This window comes from Poecilia reticulata, chromosome 7 (genome assembly GCF_904066995.2).
Source record: "Poecilia reticulata chromosome 7, P_reticulata-male-v2, whole genome shotgun sequence".
NCBI classification, from domain to species: domain Eukaryota; kingdom Metazoa; phylum Chordata; class Actinopteri; order Cyprinodontiformes; family Poeciliidae; genus Poecilia; species Poecilia reticulata.
Genome location: NC_088836.1, coordinates 1,486,645 through 1,509,133, shown reverse-complemented (window position 1 = coordinate 1,509,133; position 22,489 = coordinate 1,486,645). Strand labels below are relative to the sequence as shown.

Sequence of the window (22,489 nt, the reverse complement as noted above, 5' to 3'; positions counted from 1 at the left end):
GAAAGAACGAGATCACGGGTACAAGCGGCCGAAATGGGTTTCCTCCGCAGGGTGGCTGGGCTCTCCCTTAGAGATAGGGTGAGAAGCTCGGTCATCCGGGAGGGACTCAGAGTAGAGCCGCTGCTCCTCCACGTCGAGAGGAGCCAGTTGAGGTGGCTCGGGCATCTGGTCAGGATGCCTCCTGGATGCCTCCCTGGTGAGGTGTTCCGGGCACGTCCCACCGGGAGGAGGCCTCGGGGAAGACCCAGGACACGCTGGAGGGATTACGTCTCTCGGCTGGCCTGGGAACGCCTTGGGATTCCCCCGGAGGAGCTGGAAGAAGTGGCTGGGGAGAGGGAAGTCTGGGCCTCCCTTCTGAAGCTGCTGCCCCCGTGACCCGACCCCGGATAAGCGGAAGAAAATAGATGGATGGATGGATGTTTGATATTTATTTTTATGGTTATTTAAAATGTTTATTACGGTAGCTTGCTCTGACAGAGAGCTTCGATGTTGCTACAATACGGCTGTTGGAAAAAAAAGATGAAGGGCCCAATTTGTCAAGTAAATTAAATTCAGTTGTTTAATATAACCTCAATCATATTTGTTCGTAACTTAACATGTTCAAATGTTTAAAAATCGATTTAGTTTTAAAAGGAATGATAGTTGACGGTAGTTGTTGCTTTGATTTTTTTTGTTTTATTATTTTCTTATTTATTTTCTAAATTCAGACAGGAAGTAATGTGGGTCAGTCCACTTCCTATAAGTGCAGGGGCCAGGAGAAGGACCAGCAGGCATTTGGGTTTGGGGCCGATGGTTTTTAAGAGTGGTAGCATGAGAACAAATGAAAGTTTGATCTCTGTAATTGTTTGGTGAAAGAGGAAAACAATCAAGAACAATCAATACATTTGATTCTTTTGCCTGTGTCTAGGATCATGACCCCAGTGCCTCAGTAGTGTCTTGGTGGAACTTTTATTGGATGTTTGGCTTTGCGAACAGTCAGAAGTGGTTCTGTTTGGTTCTTCACCTGTTTATCAGCTTTATTGTACCTTTATTGTGGCGCCACTGCAACCGCTGCAATTCCTAAAACAAGAGACAAAAACTGAGCTAATCCCCTGTGTTCTAAAAACATGGTGATATTTATAACAGTTGTCAAACTACGGCTCCTACAGCATATTTAAATAAAACGATTGACCAATATAAGTAGATATTCACCCTTTCTTGTATCTTGACAGAACTAACAGAAACTAAACTGTTTATAGATTTGTATCATGGAGAATTTATCAAACATCAGTTTTCTAATCTTTATTTTAAGTCGTATTTAATAGATATATCCAATAACAAATGATGGCGCTACTAATATTTTTGTGACAGATTTCTCCTTGTCCTGTATTGGGATAAAATGGTTTTCTGGACACAATGCATGTCAATTGATATGCATATCAGTAAAGCATATAAATTAGCAGGAGTACGAAAGATGTGAAAATAATTAACTATAGTACATTAAATTGTATTTAAGCCTCAGTGCTACATGAAGCTCATTTTGAAACAATGCAAGTTAAAAACATATATATATATATATATATCTTGCCTGTTTTTTCTGTCTTCTCTCTCCATCAGGTTGGGACAAACCTGGTGAGGCATCTACAAAATATGACAACATGGAACCCGTATGTCCTCATGCAGGGAGACAGAAAAAATGCTAAAGTGTCGTTAAAAATGCTCCTTGTTTAATGGCTGAAAGTTTTACTTGTCGTTTTCTTTAAAACAGACTTTTTACTTGCAATGTTGTCTAATGTGTAGTAACAGATACTTCTGGAGTCGTAGCCAAATGAGTTAAAGTGATTTAACTATATACTTTTAAAACAACTTATGTTTTGTAACTTTTGTAAGTGAAATCTGCTGACTCTATATATCACGTGGAAATAAAAGAAGCTTTAAATTCATATGGTTTTTAATCCTGTTTTTATATAGCGAAATTTAAAATAAATCTTTTTTTAAATTATTTTAACCCAACTATAGTGGTACAATAACCCTTATGTTGGGTTATGAGTTTCAACCCAATTTTGGGTCATGCATCACGGGCAAATCTTAAAGTGCGACTCCGAGCTGAAGCAGAAACGATACTTCAACGTTTTCCGTCATCTGACAAGCAGCAAGTCTACTTCACTTTATTCACCAAAAACGTTTTTTGTTTTTAATTCACCAAAAACTGTTCTGTAATCTGTAACGTTCGCTACGTTGAGCTCCAGTTAGCCGCCTCATCTCACTGCACGAGAGGCAACTGCGTCATGCATCACAGGTCAAAGGTAACAAGGTATTATGTTGTACAAAAAAAACCCCCAACAAAAAACAAATAATTTTAGTACATGTTATTGTGTGTCAGAAGAGGGCTTAGGAAATAATAATACCAAAAATAAAAAAGATTTGACCAAAAGGGCACTTAAAGGGGCAGGTGCTCAAGCCCCCCCAGAGCCCCCCCCCCACCCCCCCCCTTCACAGTTTCAGAGTATGAAGATATAAAAATTATATTAATTTCAATAAAACCAGAAATGAGAACAGGTGAAGACTGATGTCAGGTTGATTTCTTTCAAAGTTTCAATATTATTTTCATTATTTCCACACTATAAGGTTAATGGAGACAATAAGAAAAGTGCTTGAGGAGAGGTTTAAAAATAAATTAGTGAAAATTTTTGCTACACAGTAAATAAAGTTGAGATGTATAATAATGTAAACATCTGAAAATTACGTTGTTTAAATTCTCATTCTGTATGATAAAAACATACTTTTTATATTTAGTTCACATTCTGACATTACAGTACATCACTGTAGTGTCTGTTGTAAATCCATGAATCCAACATCAGGCTGCAGAGAGTCAGAGGGAGGCAGAGACAGAAACACATAACTAGATATTTTAGTTAAATGTTTGTGGCTGAAAATGACAGGGAAAAAAAACATTTAGTTTTTTTTGCTTCAGTGTTTTTATGGCTCATGTTTGGTAAGTTACTTAATGCAGAGCTGGAAGTGAGACTGAGTTAACAGTGAGGAGCTAAAGGTCTGTTAGACATGAAAAGTATCATTTTGATTTATTTTGTAGATCAAATTGTTGCACTGATGTAGAGAGATGTTCAAGAAGAACAAAACTTGTTTTTTAGACTTTATTTTTGTTGGTCATACTGCTGTATTGAGTTTAAAATGGTTGAGTCCTATTTTACGAGCTGTTTTCTACTTTGGCTTCAGAAAGAGGTAGAACCAATTCAATTATCAGTCAATTTATATCAATGCATTTTGACCAATAAGATATATCAGAATCTGTTAGCCTGTCTGTGCTACCAGAGTGTTTATCTTGCTGGTTGTGAGGCAAATGCTAAAGTGAGTGTTCATCCTGGAATGACAGTCATTATACTACGCATAACTTTAATCTGATTATTGGATTGTAAATAGTAACGTGTTAGAATACTTGTTACTGAAACAAGAGTCAGATTAGAGTAACGCATTACTGACGTGTTGATGGCGCAAACGTTTGATATTTCTGCTCAAGCTATTTACTGATCTGTCAGGTTTCCAATATGCATCCCCCCCAATGACAGACTCGTTCCTACGCCCTTGCATGTAAAGATTAAGTATCTTTTGCTAACTTGAGGTGCAAGCAGCTTGGAGAATTTGACTGGCAGCCAATTAGAAAGATGAGCACGGAAAATAACATTTCAATAGATTATTTTAAGCACTTATATTTTATTAATTATATTTTATGATAGATGCAAAAAACCAGAGCTTGCTAACTAGCTAGTTTTTGTTTTAGCAAGCTAATATTTCTTATGAGGGGCCGTTTAGGACAAAATCTATGTTTTGTTTCTCACACAAGACTAAAGACTTATGCGCGCACACACAAAATATGAAAATTGCACATATTAGTAAAATGTCACACGCATACAATTTTTCTCTCACACATACACAAAATACAAAAATTGCTCACATACTGTACACACAACTAAAATATCACACACGCAAACATTTTTTTTCTCACACGCATACATAAAACCAAGATTGCACATATAAACTTATAAAATATAGACTCATTTTTTTGTATGTGAGAGGGACTACATTTTTTGTAATACCACAGTGAAGTTAGCTTCAAGTTGGATATTGGAGCTCCACGGTGTGAGCCGTTTAGTTCAAGGTTAATCCGATTTATGAACGCTAATTTCGGCCAGCCGTTCTCTACCACTCCCTTCTCAAGGGCTCGTCGGTTCACTAAGGGCTCTACTCCGACTTTAGAGCCGAAGTAAGCGGCCTTATGCGTGTGAGAGAAAAATTGTATGCGTGTGTGACATTTTACTAGTATATATGTGCAATTTTTATATATTTGTGTGCGAGCATGAGTCTTTAGTCTTGTGTGAGAGACAAAACATAGATTTTGTCCTAAACGGCCCCTCATAATTTCTAGTTCTTCCGTTTCCACTGCAGAAACCAGAACCAATGGTTTCTGCTATGTTAGCCTCAACGGCCTCAAGTCACAAAACAATGAAGTGACTGAAATATTTGACAAAAATGTTTCACAAGAAAAAATAGACTACATAGAACACAATGTTAAATAACCCGCCATCACCAAAAGTGATTAACACATTTAAGGGCAGTTTACCTGTTTTAATGGAGATTTCCAGGCGTTAGCTTTAGATGTGTGAATTTAAGACTTTTTAATGACATGCCGACACCCTTTAATGAGATTAATCAATTAGTTAGTAATGTTGTGACATTCGGGAGGCAAATGGATGCTGTTTTTTTAGGGGAATTAGAGTTAAGGAAGATGATCACAAATGCCACACTTTTCAGATTTGTGGAAAATAATCAACCACAGAAAAGCATATCAGTTTTTTCTCCTTTTTGTAATATGTGCTACTTTTTGTTGGTCTACAAAAATAAATCCCAATAAAATCCGTTGAATCTGTGGTATTAAAACCACAAATAACTGAGTGGAAAGAGTACTATTTAACAAGAACAAAAGTCAGTCTTACAAACATCCCACTGATGAACAATGTGCTGCTAACCTACTTTAAACATACAATGTAAAATATAGACAGGGAGAATAGAGAATGCTTCAGCAGAAGAGGTGAAAGAAGAAACCACGTCAGGCCAGCAGCACTCACTCAGCATCATATAGTAAGTGCAGAGATGTAGCCATCCTGATTCCCTTCAGAGTTCAGTAATGGGTATTAGTTTAAATGGGTGGGACACTGAAGGAAAACGGAGACAGAGCTCCAGCAGAAAAGACAAACTGTCATGGCAAGAACATTTTATTTACTAACTTGTTAAGATTCCATTTACAATAATTTTAGAAAGATTCAACAAAAAGAATTTCTTTGTACAGTTATTTTCAACAAACATAAAATTGCAGAAGTATATATACAAAAGAAAACATCAGAATTAGACAATAGTTTGTCCAGATATAGCAACATGCTGCACTCATTAGCAACCTGCAGTGCTAACAGACCACTTTACGATCACTGAATGGTTTTTACTCAGCAGAGATCATACAGGAAAATACGTCGATACAAAAATCTCCATGTCTGATTATGTAAACTGATGGATGAGTCGAGCTCCAGGTAAAGAGGTGAGATTATAACAACATGCCAATATGGAACCAGGCTGTAAACAGAAACCTGTGTAAAGGTTTAAAGGTTTCTGTTTACACAGGTTCTAGATGAAGAACATTTTTAACAACCAAAAATCCAAGCTGAAGATTCGGCGATGCTGGAAACAGGCAGGCAGCATCTCTTCAAATGCACAGTCACCAATACAAAATATGTTTTATATACTATATTACTTCCATAAAAATAATCCAATATGATTTATAGCATTATTCTGTAACGCCTGAACAATCTTCTGCTTTGACAATGTTACGTATTATTTACAAGAAAATAAAATCTCCAGTAAACTAATGTTACTGTGTTTCAATTCTCAAAACAATCCCTTTTGTTTGTTTTGTTATCCTCAAACTGATTACAGTACTTTGTGTAACACTGAATGGACCAATCACTGTATTTCTATTAGAACACACAGCAAACAAACAAAGAGCCAATTTAAAAGTCAGATTTCAGAAAATACAAGGCAAACTTTCAACCTTTGGATTAATTAATATATATTATTATTTTAAGTGATTCAGTACTTAATGCTGTGACTTGGTGTCTGTCTACATTTTCACCTGATTTGCATTAGCTAGCTTTAGTTACTCCATCCCTTACATGCCCTGATTATCAATGAAACAATTACTGACATAATTGAATTCCACACAATTAAATAAAACGAAACACAAGCAAGTACATCTAAAAAAAACAAGTGAAATGGCATGCCATTGGTCTTTAAATACTGATCAATACATAGGCTGGAATGCTTTTAGACTCTTTAATACCTGATATCGAGTAAGTAAGCGATAAAAACGCTCCTTCTGGACACAATAAATATCTATCCTTCATTTTGTGCAGCAATACAGTACTTAAACTAAACCTACAGTAATTGCACAGTCACCACATGCAACAGGCTGGGAAAAAATTCAAAACAGCCCCCTCCTCCCATCTTTTTTTATCATCAGGCCCCTCAGTCCCTACTTCCATCTCTCAGTCTGCCTTTTGGACTTTCTGCATCTACCAGCGTAGCTAAAATGTTCTTCTTGACTTGTGGTCCAAACTCTGAGCCCTGGGGAACACCGGAGCACGCTCTCCAGAGTTTGCAGTCCAAGGCAAAGTGGGCAAAAGATTGTTATTTAAGACGTTGGTCAAATACAGGTAGTTTGGTTAATCCAGTTAACAACACAAGCTGATCCATGAGAACATACATCGTCTTCTAAATAGGTAAGGTAAGCTTCATGTCAGAAGACGGCCGACGTAGTAATACTGTCCAGGAATATCTCAAAGTATACGTGGCCAGTTTGTGGCTCTCTGGCCACAGGAGTCTGGTTTTAGTCGGTCCGTTGTCCCTTTTATCGTTTGTCTGACCCGTCTTTCTGAGCTTGTACTGCAGACACTGGGTTGGTCCTTGTTTTACTGGCAGCGTCAAACTGAGAGGAAGAGATGAGAATTAAACTCATCCTCTCCTAATGTCGTCCACTTCTGCATTCGCCTCCCTGTGAGAAAATTCTCTGAAGAGCTCTCACAGTTCTCCATCTGAGGGCGGCAAACACAACTTGAAGAGCCTGTAAAAAGAGGAAGGAGCTTTCAGATGACCATATATGGGTATTATGGGCTGATGATTGCATAACGTGGCGCTGTGCGGTGTTGGCCTACTTTGGAGCTGATGGCGGCATCTGGTCCATCACCTTCAGGTTTTTAGCAGACAGCTCCACTCTTGCCCCCTGACAGAACCAAAGAAATAACACATGAAAAACCTCAGGGTACAGCATTTTATATTTCCTAATATCACTCAGTACTGGTTGAAAAATGTACCAAAACAGTACAATTTATTCAATATTTAAATAAAATTAACCTAAAATATTAAAAGTATCCTGTAAGTTCTGGGAAAGTACCTTAAGACGCTCCATTAAAGTTCAGTGTAACTTCTAGAAAAATAAATAGTATGTTTCATTAAAGTTAATGAAAGAAAATGGAAACTTTTTGGGAAAGTAGATTTTAAATTCCATGAAAGCCCTTTGGAAGTTCTGGAAAAAAGTTTGGGAAAAGTAACTTTCTTTCATTTCTTGAAGGTCCAAAAAAAAAAAAAAACCTGCTTAATGACTTGTGGACGGTGCAGTGCAGGGCAAGTTGTGGGAAAACAAGAACTGTGTTCAGAAAGCTTCTGAGACGACCCTTGAAATGTTGGAGAGAGTAGATCCTAAGTTCAGGAAAGTAACCAGTAAAGTAAAAAACGTCATTTTCATTCATTTTATCCCAGGAAAGTAGTTGACAAGTTCTAGAAAGTAACTGAATATGAGTAAAGTACCTGTTTTGTTTGGGAACATAATCAGTTTATTGTAAGTTCCAAAGGAAAGTTCCAGACAGGACATTATTCCTGTTAAAGTGAAACTAGGACGTTTCATCCAGACTTAAGAATGATTCACTTACAACAAGCACATTTATCTCGGTGAAAATCTACTTTTAAGTTAGTTTTCTCTTATTTCAAGTGTACTAAAATATTTGAACTGGAAACTAGAAAAAAAGACTTGGCAATATTTTATGTTTTGCAGAGTGTTATGTAGAAAAGAAACAAATCTAAACGTTTCATAAAACTTTTGTAGCTTTATTCCTAATTATAATTAGAAATCTTATTGCAAGAGTTGCATAATAACTCCTTAAATCCTGTCTGGGCTTCACCTGCTTCCTCATTATGTCCATGGTCTGCATGATGCAGCGCGGCAGGAGGCCGTGGTTCCTGGCCAGGATCATCGCCTTCTCCAGGGTCACATTCAGGGTACATCTGAAAGCAACATGAGGTCAGACTTTAACCCCATAATGGATTCAGACAGAGCAGCAGATGCTCAGGGTTTCTCTATGTATCACTGTCTGCAGGCTGTTGTAAAAATATTAGAGCCATGCAGAATCAGAAACGCAGCAGCAGCAGCCTGACCTCTGCATGCCGGTGCCACACATGGTGATGTGGCAGGCTCCCAGCCGGTTACACAGTTCGGACGACACACACAGCACGCTGACGCCCGACGGGTGGCCCTGCGCGCTCGGACGCACGTTGACATATGACTGCATCAGCCGACAGAGGTCATCCAGGGTGTTTAGGGGTCTGAGCAGCTGTGAAAGAGAAACAAGGGTCAAAGAACGACACAATAACGTCTCACCTGGAGGCCATTTTGGCAAGTCATTTAACTACAACTCAGTGTTGGAACTGCTTACTTTAAAGATATTGTTTTGTGCAAAAGCTCTGACACAGGCATGATATTCCCTTTATTACCTAAGAGCCACTTCTTTGTTCATCAAACGTTCTTCAAGCTCAAAAAATCCCAGATATGTAAAACTGCCAATCCAACCATCCAAATCCAAGCACTGTTCTTTAAAACAAATTCATTTCTGGTCTCTTGAGAATGAATTTTGTCATGCCAAACATCCTCCTGGACTGGTTTTGCTACCAGCTCCAGCTGCTGCCATGTTGTGTGTTTCAGCAGCTTTTCCTACAGTTCTTGTCAGTGAAAACACTTTGTGACATTTTGAAGTGCAGACAGACATAAATATATATGGATCGATTTCTGGCCAACTGACAGACCCATGTGGCGCTACTGCTGCAAAAAATGACACGAGCAGCCTTAAATATTTATTGTGTCATTAATATTTCACCATACAACGCTTCTAACAATGTTTTAGATAGGAATAATGCAAACAGCTGGTTTGACTGGACTTAAACTGGTGTTCAGAGGATTGTCTGTGTCCGTCCTTCAAGATTTAAATGAGGTCAGTCATTTTACCATGACTGTAACCGCTGCTTTAGATTTATTGAAATGATCCAAAGACTACCGTATTTTACCGTATTTTCCGCACTATAAGGCACCTAAAAACCTTCAATTTCCTCAAAAGCCGACAGTGCGCCTCATAATCCGGTGCACCTTATATATGGACCAATATTGAGCCACAACAGGTCTAGCAACTACAGTAAGCAGCCGCCGACTTCATTTTCGCCCGTAGAAGAAGAAGCGCGCGGTGCATGCTGGGATAGTGGTCAAAATTCTGGTTTGTTAATAAAGTTTGACTGACCTATCTACCTACCGACCTGATAATCAGGTCGTCTGCAGGTCATTTAGCACCACGTTCTCCACCAACATGCTGTGTGCGAACAGAGAAGGATGACCATCGTCCGGCCACGCCCCGGCCCAGTAGCGGAAGGCTCTCCTCGCCGACCGAGGAGGAGGGAGGGGCAGGGAAGAGAGACAGAGACTGCAGCGGCAGCGTGTCGGTTGGTCTGTGTTACCCAGAAAGCAGTTGGGCACAATATGCAACACCGTGAGGGAAACAATGACTGGGGCAGCTACTATATTAAGTACTCGAGGACCATTTCTTTACAAATGTGGATGTGTAAAAATAGAGTACGGAACAAATCGGCAACCCAAACTGAAGTGTCTATTCTATACGTCTCATATGTGAAAAAAGTTTTAAAATAGGCCATTCGTTGAAGGTGTGGAAAATACAGAAGTCAAAGTCTTGATCAAAAACTTTCCAAGACCTTCAGAAAGCTTGAGGAAAGATTAATTATGTAAAAGATTACAACATTGATTACTTCCTTAAAAGTAAAAATAAACTCTAAATTCCTCTGATTGTTACTAGGTTAATAAGATTAAAAACTACAATATTACACAAAAAAGAGCAAAATGGCAGCAGAGCCAATCAAAGCTAATGAGAAACAAAAATCAGAAATCATTGTAACAAAAACCCAAACTTACAGATTCCCATACAGACTGCTGTGCAGTAACTGACTTGTAAGCAACAATAAATATGTTGATTGTTAATAAAAATCATCATATTTAACAAACAGAGGTTTATTCCTGAGGTTTTTTTTAAAGAATAAAAATAAAAACATGTAAATACAAAATACTCTAGATTAAATTAAGACTATCCTCTACAGATTTGATTTGAGCTACAGTCAGTGTGGGACACTAGAGGTCAGGCTGGAATTAAATCGGAGCAGCATGCTGATGCGCTCAGGTTAGTCAGAGTTAATTAGGAAGTCTTGATAAGCTAGTGGGGATGTAGGTGGTTTCCACGGGGACAGGAAGACAAATCGTTCCTCTTACTTTGGAAATGCTCGGCTGAAGGTCTTTAACTTCAAGGCCCAGTATCTGTGCTTGCATTTATATTCAGTCACAACATGATATAAAAGTTGACTGTGATGACAGATTGCAGAGGATTGTACTGTACAGCAGTGAATGTGTAGATTTACCTGGTCTATTTTCATCGCAGTGGAGTTGGAATCAGTAGGGAGGTTGGACTTCTCTAGATAGAAAGCCCTGTGGAAACACACACTGGAGTTAGAAGCAGTTAGAAAATGACTCGTTTGTCTGAGTCAGGTAGAAAAAAGAGAAACTATCAGCTTCATGTTCATCTAATCCTGATGCTGCGTTATGAGTCAGGTTCTGGGAATTCATGTCATGTTTTATTCAGAGTTTTATTCAGAGCTCCGTCAGAGTGGGCTCCGTCAGAGTGAGCTCCGTCAGAGTGGGTTCCGTCAGAGCGGGTTCCGTCAGAGCGGGCTCCGTCAGAGTGGGTTCCGTCAGAGCGGGTTCCGTCAGAGCGGTCTCCGTCAGAGTGGGTTCCGTCAGAGGGGGCTCCGTCAGAGTGAGCTCCGTCAGAGTGGGTTCCGTCAGAGCGGGTTCCGCCAGAGCGGGTTCCGTCAGAGTGGGTTCCGTCAGAGCGGGTTCCGCCAGAGCGGGCTCCGTCAGAGTGGGTTCCGTCAGAGGGGGCTCCGTCAGAGTGGGTTCCGTCAGAGCGGGTTCCGTCAGAGCGGGTTCCGTCAGAGCGGGTTCCGTCAGAGCGGGTTCCGTCAGAGCGGGTTCCGTCAGAGCGGGTTCCGTCAGAGGGGGCTCCGTCAGAGCGGGTTCCGTCAGAGTGGGTTCCGTCAGAGCGAGCTCCGTCAGAGCGGGTTCCGTCAGAGCGGGCTCCGTCAGAGTGGGTTCCGTCAGAGCGGGTTCCGTCAGAGTGGGCTCCGTCAGAGTGGGCTCCGTCAGAGTGGGTTCCGTCAGAGTGGGTTCCGTCAGAGGGGGCTCCGTCAGAGCGGGTTCCGTCAGAGTGGGTTCCGTCAGAGCGAGCTCCGTCAGAGCGGGTTCCGTCAGAGCGGGCTCCGTCAGAGTGGGTTCCGTCAGAGCGGGTTCCGTCAGAGTGGGCTCCGTCAGAGTGGGCTCCGTCAGAGTGGGTTCCGCAAGAGTGGGTTCCGTCAGAGTGGGCTCCGTCAGAGTGGGTTCCGTCAGAGTGAGCTCCGTCAGAGTGGGTTCCGTCAGAGTGAGCTCCGTCAGAGTGGGTTCCGTCAGAGTGGGCTCCGTCAAAGCCGGTTCCGTCAAAGCGGGTTCCGTCAGAGTGGGTTCGTCAGAGTGGGCTCCGTCAGAGTGGGTTCCGTCAGAGTGGGTTCCGTCAGAGTGGGCTCCGTCAGAGTGGGTTCCGTCAGAGTGGGTTCCGTCAGAGTGAGCTCCGTCAGAGTGGGTTCCGTCAAAGCGGGTTCCGTCAGAGGGGGCTCCGTCAGAGTGGGTTCGTCAGAGTGGGCTCCGTCAGAGTGGGTTCCGTCAGAGTGGGCTCCGTCAAAGCCGGTTCCGTCAAAGCGGGTTCCGTCAGAGTGGGTTCGTCAGAGTGGGCTCCGTCAGAGTGGGTTCCGTCAGAGTGGGTTCCGTCAGAGTGGGCTCCGTCAGAGTGGGTTCCGTCAGAGTGGGTACAGTCAGAGTGAGCTCCGTCAGAGTGGGTTCCGTCAAAGCGGGTTCCGTCAGAGGGGGCTCCGTCAGAGTGGGTTCGTCAGAGTGGGCTCCGTCAGAGTGGGTTCGTCAGAGTGGGCTCCGTCAGAGTGGGTTCCGTCAGAGCGGGTTCCGTCAGAGTGGGCTCCGTCAGAGTGGGCTCCGTCAGAGTGGGTTCCGTCAGAGCGGGTTCCGTCAGAGTGGGTTCCGTCAGAGTGGGCTCCGTCAGAGTGGGTTCCGTCAGAGTGGGTTCCGTCAGAGGGGGCTCCGTCAGAGCGGGTTCCGTCAGAGTGGGTTCCGTCAGAGCGAGCTCCGTCAGAGCGGGTTCCGTCAGAGCGGGCTCCGTCAGAGTGGGTTCCGTCAGAGCGGGTTCCGTCAGAGTGGGCTCCGTCAGAGTGGGCTCCGTCAGAGTGGGTTCCGCAAGAGTGGGTTCCGTCAGAGTGGGCTCCGTCAGAGTGGGTTCCGTCAGAGTGAGCTCCGTCAGAGTGGGTTCCGTCAGAGTGAGCTCCGTCAGAGTGGGTTCCGTCAGAGTGGGCTCCGTCAAAGCCGGTTCCGTCAAAGCGGGTTCCGTCAGAGTGGGTTCGTCAGAGTGGGCTCCGTCAGAGTGGGTTCCGTCAGAGTGGGTTCCGTCAGAGTGAGCTCCGTCAGAGTGGGTTCCGTCAAAGCGGGTTCCGTCAGAGGGGGCTCCGTCAGAGTGGGTTCGTCAGAGTGGGCTCCGTCAGAGTGGGTTCCGTCAGAGTGGGCTCCGTCAAAGCCGGTTCCGTCAAAGCGGGTTCCGTCAGAGTGGGTTCGTCAGAGTGGGCTCCGTCAGAGTGGGTTCCGTCAGAGTGGGTTCCGTCAGAGTGGGCTCCGTCAGAGTGGGTTCCGTCAGAGTGGGTACCGTCAGAGTGAGCTCCGTCAGAGTGGGTTCCGTCAAAGCGGGTTCCGTCAGAGGGGGCTCCGTCAGAGTGGGTTCGTCAGAGTGGGCTCCATCAGAGTGGGTTCCGTCAGAGTGGGTTCCGTCAGAGTGGGTTCCGTCAGAGTGGGCTCCGTCAGAGTGGGTTCCGTCAGAGTGAGCTCCGTCAGAGTGGGTTCCGTCAGAGCAGGCTCCGTCAGAGTGGGTTCCGTCAAAGCGGGTACCGTCAGAGCGAGCTCCGTCAGAGCGGGTTCCGTCAGAGCGGGCTCCGTCAGAGTGGGTTCCGTCAGAGCGGGTTCCGTCAGAGTGGGCTCCGTCAGAGTGGGTTCCGTCAGAGGGGGCTCCGTCAGAGTGGGTTCCGTCAGAGTGAGCTCCGTCAGAGTGGGCTCCGTCAGAGTGAGCTCCGTCAGAGTGGGTTCCGTCAGAGTGGGTTCGTCAGAGCGGGTTCCGTCAGAGTGGGTTCCGTCAGAGTGGGCTCCGTCAGAGTGGGTTCCGTCAGAGTGGGTTCCGTCAGAGGGGGCTCCGTCAGAGTGGGTTCCGTCAGAGTGAGCTCCGTCAGAGTGGGCTCCGTCAGAGTGAGCTCCGTCAGAGTGGGTTCCGTCAGAGTGGGTTCGTCAGAGTGGGCTCCGTCAGAGTGGGTTCCGTCAGAGTGGGTTCGTCAGAGTGGGCTCCGTCAGAGTGGGTTCCGTCAGAGTGGGTTCCGTCAGAGTGGGCTCCGTCAGAGTGAGCTCCGTCAGAGTGGGTTCCGTCAGAGTGGGCTCCGTCAAAGCGGGTTCCGTCAAAGCGGGTTCCGTCAGAGTGGGTTCCGTCAGAGTGAGCTCCGTCAGAGTGGGCTCCGTCAGAGTGAGCTCCGTCAGAGTGGGTTCCGTCAGAGTGGGTTCGTCAGAGTGGGCTCCGTCAGAGTGGGTTCCGTCAGAGTGGGTTCGTCAGAGTGGGCTCCGTCAGAGTGGGTTCCGTCAGAGTGGGTTCCGTCAGAGTGGGCTCCGTCAGAGTGAGCTCCGTCAGAGTGGGTTCCGTCAGAGTGGGTTCGTCAGAGTGGGCTCCGTCAGAGTGGGTTCCGTCAGAGTGGGTTCGTCAGAGTGGGCTCCGTCAGAGTGGGTTCCGTCAGAGTGGGTTCCGTCAGAGTGGGCTCCGTCAGAGTGAGCTCCGTCAGAGTGGGTTCCGTCAGAGTGGGCTCCGTCAAAGCGGGTTCCGTCAAAGCGGGTTCCGTCAGAGTGGGTTCCGTCAGAGTGAGCTCCGTCAGAGTGGGCTCCGTCAGAGTGAGCTCCGTCAGAGTGGGTTCCGTCAGAGTGGGTTCGTCAGAGTGGGCTCCGTCAGAGTGGGTTCCGTCAGAGTGGGTTCGTCAGAGTGGGCTCCGTCAGAGTGGGTTCCGTCAGAGTGGGTTCCGTCAGAGTGGGCTCCGTCAGAGTGAGCTCCGTCAGAGTGGGTTCCGTCAGAGTGGGTTCCGTCAGAGGGGGCTCCGTCAGAGTGGGTTCCGTCAGAGTGAGCTCCGTCAGAGTGGGCTCCGTCAGAGTGAGCTCCGTCAGAGTGGGTTCCGTCAGAGTGGGTTCGTCAGAGTGGGCTCCGTCAGAGTGGGTTCCGTCAGAGTGGGTTCGTCAGAGTGGGCTCCGTCAGAGTGGGTTCCGTCAGAGTGGGTTCCGTCAGAGTGGGCTCCGTCAGAGTGAGCTCCGTCAGAGTGGGTTCCGTCAGAGTGGGCTCCGTCAAAGCGGGTTCCGTCAAAGCGGGTTCCGTCAGAGTGGGTTCGTCAGAGTGGGCTCCGTCAGAGTGGGTTCGTCAGAGTGGGCTCCGTCAGAGTGGGTTCCGTCAGAGTGGGCTCCGTCAGAGTGATCTGAGCCGAGTGTACCTGAGTCTGCGGTAGTAGGCCTTGACCTTCTCTAGGGACACAGCGTTGATGCGCTGCTGGAACTCCTCCATGTCCACGCTGTCCTGCGGGGAAACACCGTCTGGACGCTCCAATGCTGAGAAACAAAGCATGCAGGTTTTTAACAATGCTACTTCAGGGACACTGATAATTAAAAAAGCCACATAAAGGCTTTGAAATAAGCCATAGTTTTCTGACTTTTTAAGCAGAAAAATCAAAAATAGAAACATCTGCTGCTGTAACTCCAAGGTGCTCCGGACTTCCCCCTAACTTGCAGTGAGGTCTGTTTTCCAGCAGGTGGCGATGTTTACCCACTGTGGCACTACTGTGTGTCCTGCTCAGAGACTCTGGGCTGTTTTGCACTTTGAAGCTCATGGAAGAATCAGAGCTGTTTGATTGGATTAGCGCTGCAGCTAGCACTTCCATATGGAAAATGAACGGCTGTTTTGCGAACTGAATGTCTTCTGATCGACACTGATGGAGAACTAAAAGGAGAGCAGGAGAGTTGGGAGGTGGAAGCGTCCGATAAAGAGCTTCAATCTAAACCCATAAAACGACTGAAGCCATCAGCAGATGAACGTGTGAGAGGAAGATGCTTTTTAAATGATTTAAAGTCGAGCTGTAATGTATATGAATGGTTTCTATTTCAGATGACTTCTTCATGTGAAGTTTGTCTCACCAAGATGGCTTTTAGGGTTTTCTAAATTATAGTTACTAAAAATATGAATGTATCTTCAGGTTGAGGGCTGAAATACACTTTGTTAGTTTTACCGGTAAATGTGTGTAAAACGTCCAACCATAAATACAGATTCACCGATATGATATCAATATCTGCACCGGACCCGATATTGAAAACAATTCTAGATTAGTATCAGTAACAATGCTCCAAATCTATTCAGTCTAGTTCTATGCTTTATGCTCTAAGTGACGTCATGCTTTATTATTTGCTTTACATTATATTTAGAAATCCTAATTGCTCTTTCTGAACCATTTGAAAGGAAGTTTGTTGTAGTTTATTTTTCCGTTTGACCAACGTAGTCAACCTTTTGTTTTTAGTCAGTTTCAGTTTTTTTTTTTTTTGCATTGGCTGTTATTCTGCTAACTGCACTGAACAAATTCAACTTGTTTTCCATGTTAACTTGTGAAGCTGTTGGTGTATTTAAATTTGCTGTACTGGTGCAGAGTAATCAAATATATTAGTAATTCAGTACATTTATGTGTGTGTTTAAAAAAAATAAACATTTTATGTAAATTCAGCTGATTTTCTGTATCGGATCGATATCAGCCGATACTAAACCTCAGATATCGGTATCAGAAGTGAAAAAAGTGGATCGGTGCGTCTCCAATCATAAGTACATCTTTTGTTACACAAATTGCTTTTATTCAATCTTTGCCAATTTGTGTTTATCTGGAGAAATGTAGGAGGGGAAAAACATAAACCCACATGTTTATTTAGCAAAGGTTTGGGAACGAAGATGACTAAGGATGAAGGTTGATTTTGTTTATTTCTATGTCTGGTCATTCACTTTGGAAGCTGTACAACCTCAAAAGGAGAAAGAGAAATAACAGTTTTCCACTGTGTTTTTTGATTTTTTTTAATCTATAATTTGTTTAACTTGTTTTCTCATGATGTTTCTCTGTGTTGTAGTTGTCCAGCTGTGAGCTTTGGGGATGTTCATGTTTACTATGAGTTATGTCAGAGGAAACTGGATGTTGCCAGCTAGAAGTCACAGAAACTTAAAAAGGTGAAGTACAAATAAAAAAAATTTATTTTAAAAGGAATTATTGGGAGTGCTGTTTTTTATTTTGAAAACATTAATTAAAACAGAATTTTCTCCTCAAATGAATCAATATAATAAAATTAAAACAGTGTTTTTTTTTGTTTTTTTTTACATTTTTCAGTGTGAAATTTATGCCAGTGTAATAAAATATCACATGTATTATAAAGTGGTAAAATCAGATTTAGAATGGAAATGTTCCTGCTGCTCTTGACAGCGATGTGTCAGTCTAATTCTAAGAAATGTCCCTTTAATCTGCCCACCCAGCCCACCTTACCTCTGGAGAACAGGACCGTGTGGAGCTTCAGGCTGCCTCCGTTCTGCAGCCGACTGGGCAGCTCGCTGAAATGACAGCTGTCCAGGAACATGGTGACCCTCAGGGCCTGCCGGCTGCCCTCCACCTGGTAGCACACAGGTGAGTCTGCAACACAGAGACAGTGGGGGGAAGGTAATGAGAAGTCATCGTTACAGGCTATGATATTCACAAGGTTTTAATTCCCAGATGAAACAAAGACGTGAACATATTTCATGTAAAGATTGCTGTGGAGAATCTGTTTTCTGTAGCATACATTTTCATTTATTTCTCCTTATTAGTCACATTAATTCAGTGTGTGTGACGTGAATCTTCAATTATATTTTGCTGTCTTAAAAAAAGGTCCAACCCAGGACAGGTTTGAATTAGCCTGATTAGAAAAAGTTTGTTTTGTTTGGATCATGTAATGTTGTTTACTGTTGATGGAAAAAGACTGAACTGAATGTGCAGTAGAATCCAAAGCAACAGCTGAATTTCCATAAAATTCACCATAAAACTGCACAATTTGATATTTCAAAAGTAAATTTCCTTAATGGAAATATGCCAATTATTAAAAAAACAAACATTTTTTGATAAAAGTCTTGGTGCTAGGATGAAGTGTGTGTTTTTTATTTGGCTGTTTCGAAATTGATTTACTTCACAAAACTGCAATGGAAAGACTTTCGATTCACATGAGTCACATGATCAATGTTACTGCAGGCCTTGTTCACATGATTTTAATTGCGTTTCTTATATATTGTGAAACTGTGTTTCTTCAACATTAGCAGAACATCGACATCGTAATGGAAATGAAGCTACTAAAATCTGGAGACTTGTGCTAATCCTCTAACACGTTACCAGGAGTGACTCTGTGACCTCTGAGACAATTAAAAGGTGACCTTTACTGAGTCAGAAGCAGAAACCCAGCAGGTTAGTCATTGGAATCGCTGCTGCAGGCTGAACACGGTACCTCATGTTATCTGTGGCTGACATGTCAGTAGCAATGGCTCCCAGCTTTCTGTTGAAGCTACTAAGAAAAAATCAATACAGCACAGAAAGCCATGTACTTGCAGTGCAACAGTAAAGAAACTTCTTCAAAAACACGTTTTTATATTAAAGCATCATGGATAACTGCATGCCTGTGATGTCTAGAGTTTGATGCCAGAACAGTTTCAGTTTCTCCCTGCAGCTCAGTATAGAGAGTAAATTTATGCTTAATCTGCAACTTTGCCGGCTAAAATGGGAAGCGCCTGAAGTACTTTTCCTTTTCCACTGCAATCTCCGCTGACCACGCCTGGGCCGTTCAAAAGACGAGTGATGCAAGGCGAGTCGTCTGCTGTTGGTTTCCGGTAAGCCTTCAGCTGCATTTATTAAAAGGCAGAACTCAATTCCCAGCTTTACTCAGGCGGTTCGTAAACATCAGAACAATAGTTATTTTAAACAACCAGGAAGCAGAAATGTGCAGTGAAATAAATGCTTTCACCTCAAGCTGTTTACCAAAACACCTCTTAATGCTGCAAAACGAACATTTCTTCAACAAGGCACATAAAGCCTTTGAATGATGGAGGTGATTATGAGTATTTAAAATGACCGTTTTGAATATATATGTAAGAAAGTGTAAATATTGCATTGTGTCTCAGAACACCCTGTCAGGATGTATCAGTTTGGATTCTTTATTCAGTGGAATCTGGAGATCAATACCTCTGATCCAATCTAAAAGCACATCTTTATCTAAAGTAAGGATGGGCGATGTGGACTTTGAGTTTTATCATGACATTCTCAATTACCAATGTGATAACAATAAAGATTATGGTAAAAAAAAATATTGATTATGTTAAGAATCTTTCCACAATAAATACCCATCTCTAACCCAACGCTGGTCAAACTGGACAGCTGCTTGTTCCAGCTGCAGATACAGGAGCATTAAAGCAACAACTAACAGACTGAAGAAGAGTTTATACCTGGTAGCCATAAGAGCATTAAATACCCTGTAGTACTATTTTTCACCAATTTCGTTATAATCCATGTAACTTATTGCATGGTTCTATAATGACAATAAAGATTGTTATTGTCATTATAGAACAATAACAATATTAAAGTTACAATTTATTATTGTAAATTTTGCTTCAAAAAGCCGGTTTCTGTGAATCGAGTCTCTTACTTGCGACCAGACACTCGTCTTCCAGCGGCCGGAAGAACACGGTGACTTTGTCCAAGTCCAGCAGCGCCGCCTTGGTGTCCTCCAGCATGGTGCGCTCCGCTTTCTGCCACAGGACAGACAGAATGAAAGCTCTGAAGTCCAACAGGACTAGTCAAAACCCGACCCATCCAGAACATCGAAGTCAAAAAGAAAACTGAAGGCCTTTGAAAAGTATTCACATAAAAGAATTAGAGGACTTGTATAATTTCAATTTCTCTTTTCAATAGTGAAAATAGAAATTCATTATTGAAGTGTTAGATTAACACTTTCTGTTAAACTAGGAAAATTCACTGGGTTTGTGCAGGGCCACATTTAGAAGAATAAGACCTTTCTAACGTTTGGCCCAGAGTTGGTGGTTTCTGGAACAAAAATATGAACGTCTGGACTCACTAGGTGTGGAGCCAGTGTGGACTGGAAGTGTAGCAGAACACCGATGACGGATATCTGCTCCAGCCACTTGCGGCTGGTCTCCTTGCTGTCCTCCTGGTACTCTCCAGCGTTGTTGAAGCGCGAGCGTAACGCCGTCAGCAGCTGCTCCGCCAGCGTGCAGAGGGCGCCGGCCGCCGCCTGGCAGAAGATCACATCCCGCCGCAGCTGCAGAGACGTGTCTGGACATGGAAGCAACAATAAGGCGAAGCTGGACTGTAACCTTTAATGCCTCATGGAGTGTGCACTCTAATATTCCTATTCTATAGAATTGTGGTTCTGAACACATTTTAGCTCTAACCTGTACATTTGAGCAGAGCCAGGAGAAGCTGGTTTTTCCCATCTGTGGGAGCAGAATGAAAGCGAGATGAAGCAGCTGACAGTCTGAGGGAACATGAGAGCAGCAGCTCGTCTTCTGCTCACCGTCCACGAATCTCTGCAGGCTCTCCACCAGGTTCTTGATGGAGTGGGGCAGGTTCCAGGGATCCTCCTGGATGTTCTTGTGGATGACATAGCGGCTGCGGGCGGTCCAGTCTTCAGTCTGGCGGAACTCTGTTCAAAGGAAAAAACGCATTAAGGGAATAAGCAGCATGTGATTTCCTCTGTCACAGGGTGGATGTTACCTGGCTGACTGTGGTCTGAGTAAAAGTGCTTGATCTCCTCACAGGCCTTCGTCATCACAGATCCTTTGAGGAGGCAGTTGATTGATTCGACCTGCAAAAAGATCAGCGGATCAGGGGTTGTACCAACTAGTTGACCAGTAGACAAGTCGACTCTTTACTCTGCAATGACTTTTTATGGGGCCAGTCCACTAGTCATAATCATGTGACAAAACCGATTTTTCCAAGAAAATGAAAGAAAGTAAACTAGATGAGTTCGTCAGACAACTCAAATTGTATAAAAATGTAAATAATTTACTAAAGAGAAACTGAAAATTTCCGCAAGGAATGGACGCTGCATGGTGCAGTGGTTAGCGCGGCGTCCTGCATAGAGACTGTAGACCGTCGTAGTCTGGAGACCAACTCATGTCCTCGGTTCACTGGGCCCATGCCTCTCTCCCTCGCTCCGCTCTCCCTTCCCCCTTCCTGTCGGATTGCTGTCAAATAAAAGCAACTAGTGCCAAGAAAATTCTTTAAAAAAAGACTACCAGAGTAATGTGAGAAAATGTGGCATAATCCGGGCTATTTTATTCTTCCAACTGATCAGCAGCACCCTGCATATTGAAGCTTCTAACCTGGCAGATTTATGCTCTTACAAAAATACAATTTGACAAAATCTGGAAACGAAGTTAAAGCTTCACTCTGAGGATCTGATAGAGGGGATCTGTGCCTCTATCAGATCATCCCTGACAGCATTTCGGTTCATCCCATAAAGTCAGAGAGGCGCTGCTGAGTCAGCGGAGCTTCCTGCTGCACATCGGGGCAAAGGAGCAGCAGGTGGCAGCACTGAATTCAACTGTAACCAAACAGGATCCGTTCATAATAAGTTTGGTTTGTGATGTTCCAAAAGCACCATTGTGGTCAGTGTGATAATTTGACTCCTGTATGTGCAGCTATCCAGAGATCATCAGTATCAGTCGGTGTTTGGAAAAAAAACAAAAAAAAGTCAGACGTGACATTGTGCGACTTTTCTGACTTTTCTCCTCTGCTCGCAAAGAAGTCCGGGATAATGTTCTGTTTCTTGTTCTTTTAATTCTGCATAGTAGACTTAGTAAAAGTGTTTTTTTTGTCAATATTTGCCATGGATATGGCTGATAAAGCCTCTAAGTTGCTTTACAGCAACTTGGAGGCTTTTATGATCTATATTTGACGTCATAGAGCGCTTACATCTGACGCCACTGCGACTAGTCGACCTCAACTCTACTTTTATCATGTTATAGTCGACCCTAAAAATATGAAGTCGTTCAACCATTAGGATGAGAACATCTGTATGAAAACTCAACATTTTCTGCTTTGTATTTCCACACAAACACCTTTTAAGCCTCAGTTTGCAGCCAAACTGGTTGTTCTCCTACTCACAAAACGAGATGAAAAGACCAAATGAATCTTTTAGGGAGAGTTCATGTTTCAGTGAAAACCTGAAACATGGGCAGGCTGTCAATGAAACATGTCTGCATGTGGGGGAGGGCGGGGCCTAAGGCAAAGGAACGGCCAATCAGGAACTTGAACAGGACACAGCTGGCTGCTCCAGGTAACTGATTATCACAGGAACACTAAGAGTTTAATAATGACGTGTTTCTTGTTTCCCTTCTTTCTGTTTTATCTGTCATGGAGAACATCAGGGTGGAGAGGTTCAGGAAGAACACATCGAAAGATGACTGAAAGTCACAAAGACGGAAGAGAAAAGGAATACTACGTTTTTATGATATATATTTGATTTTTTAAATGTTCTCTTTTGCATTTTCACCAACCCTAAACTTCATCACAACTGTAATATTAAAATGAGAAAAATTGTCAAGGCAGAAACAATGTTTAAATGTTAGCACCAATTAAACATTCAGCCAATGAAGTGCAGCTGCTCAATCTCAATGCCACTCTAAATATTATTATTAATATTATCATCAATAGTAGAAAAATAAGTAAGTAAATGGGTTGGTTTGATTCCAAAAGTCCAACTGAAAAGAAACTATTAAATGTTGAATTCTTTTTAGATTGTCACATGTTGATTGGATTCTGTTTTGAATGTCAACATAAATTTATG

General features: G+C 43.3%; 1 protein-coding gene across 3 annotated transcripts in view; it reads right to left on the bottom strand.

The window, feature by feature from the left end:
- Positions 1-5,252: 5,252 nt before the first annotated feature.
- The window catches only part of prex1 (phosphatidylinositol-3,4,5-trisphosphate-dependent Rac exchange factor 1), a 134,057-nt gene continuing 116,820 nt past the window's right edge, over positions 5,253-22,489 (bottom strand). Inside the window, exons 29-41 of one of the 3 annotated variants that reach the window (XM_081608565.1) lie at positions 20,413-20,503; positions 20,213-20,341; positions 20,091-20,132; positions 19,754-19,971; positions 19,325-19,427; positions 17,149-17,292; positions 15,076-15,190; positions 10,843-10,909; positions 10,697-10,741; positions 8,533-8,708; positions 8,280-8,382; positions 7,257-7,324; positions 5,253-7,165 (exon numbers count right to left, since the gene is read on the bottom strand). In XM_081608565.1, the coding sequence (XP_081464691.1) occupies positions 7,123-7,165; positions 7,257-7,324; positions 8,280-8,382; positions 8,533-8,708; positions 10,697-10,741; positions 10,843-10,909; positions 15,076-15,190; positions 17,149-17,292; positions 19,325-19,427; positions 19,754-19,971; positions 20,091-20,132; positions 20,213-20,341; positions 20,413-20,503 (1,344 nt within the window). In that variant the 3' untranslated portion in view covers positions 5,253-7,122. Of the gene's footprint in view, positions 7,166-7,256; positions 7,325-8,279; positions 8,383-8,532; positions 8,709-10,696; positions 10,747-10,842; positions 10,910-15,075; positions 15,191-17,148; positions 17,293-19,324; positions 19,428-19,753; positions 19,972-20,090; positions 20,133-20,212; positions 20,342-20,412; positions 20,504-22,489 lie in introns of those variants that run through there. The other 2 variants (XM_081608566.1, XM_081608567.1) reach the window with 2 other exon arrangements.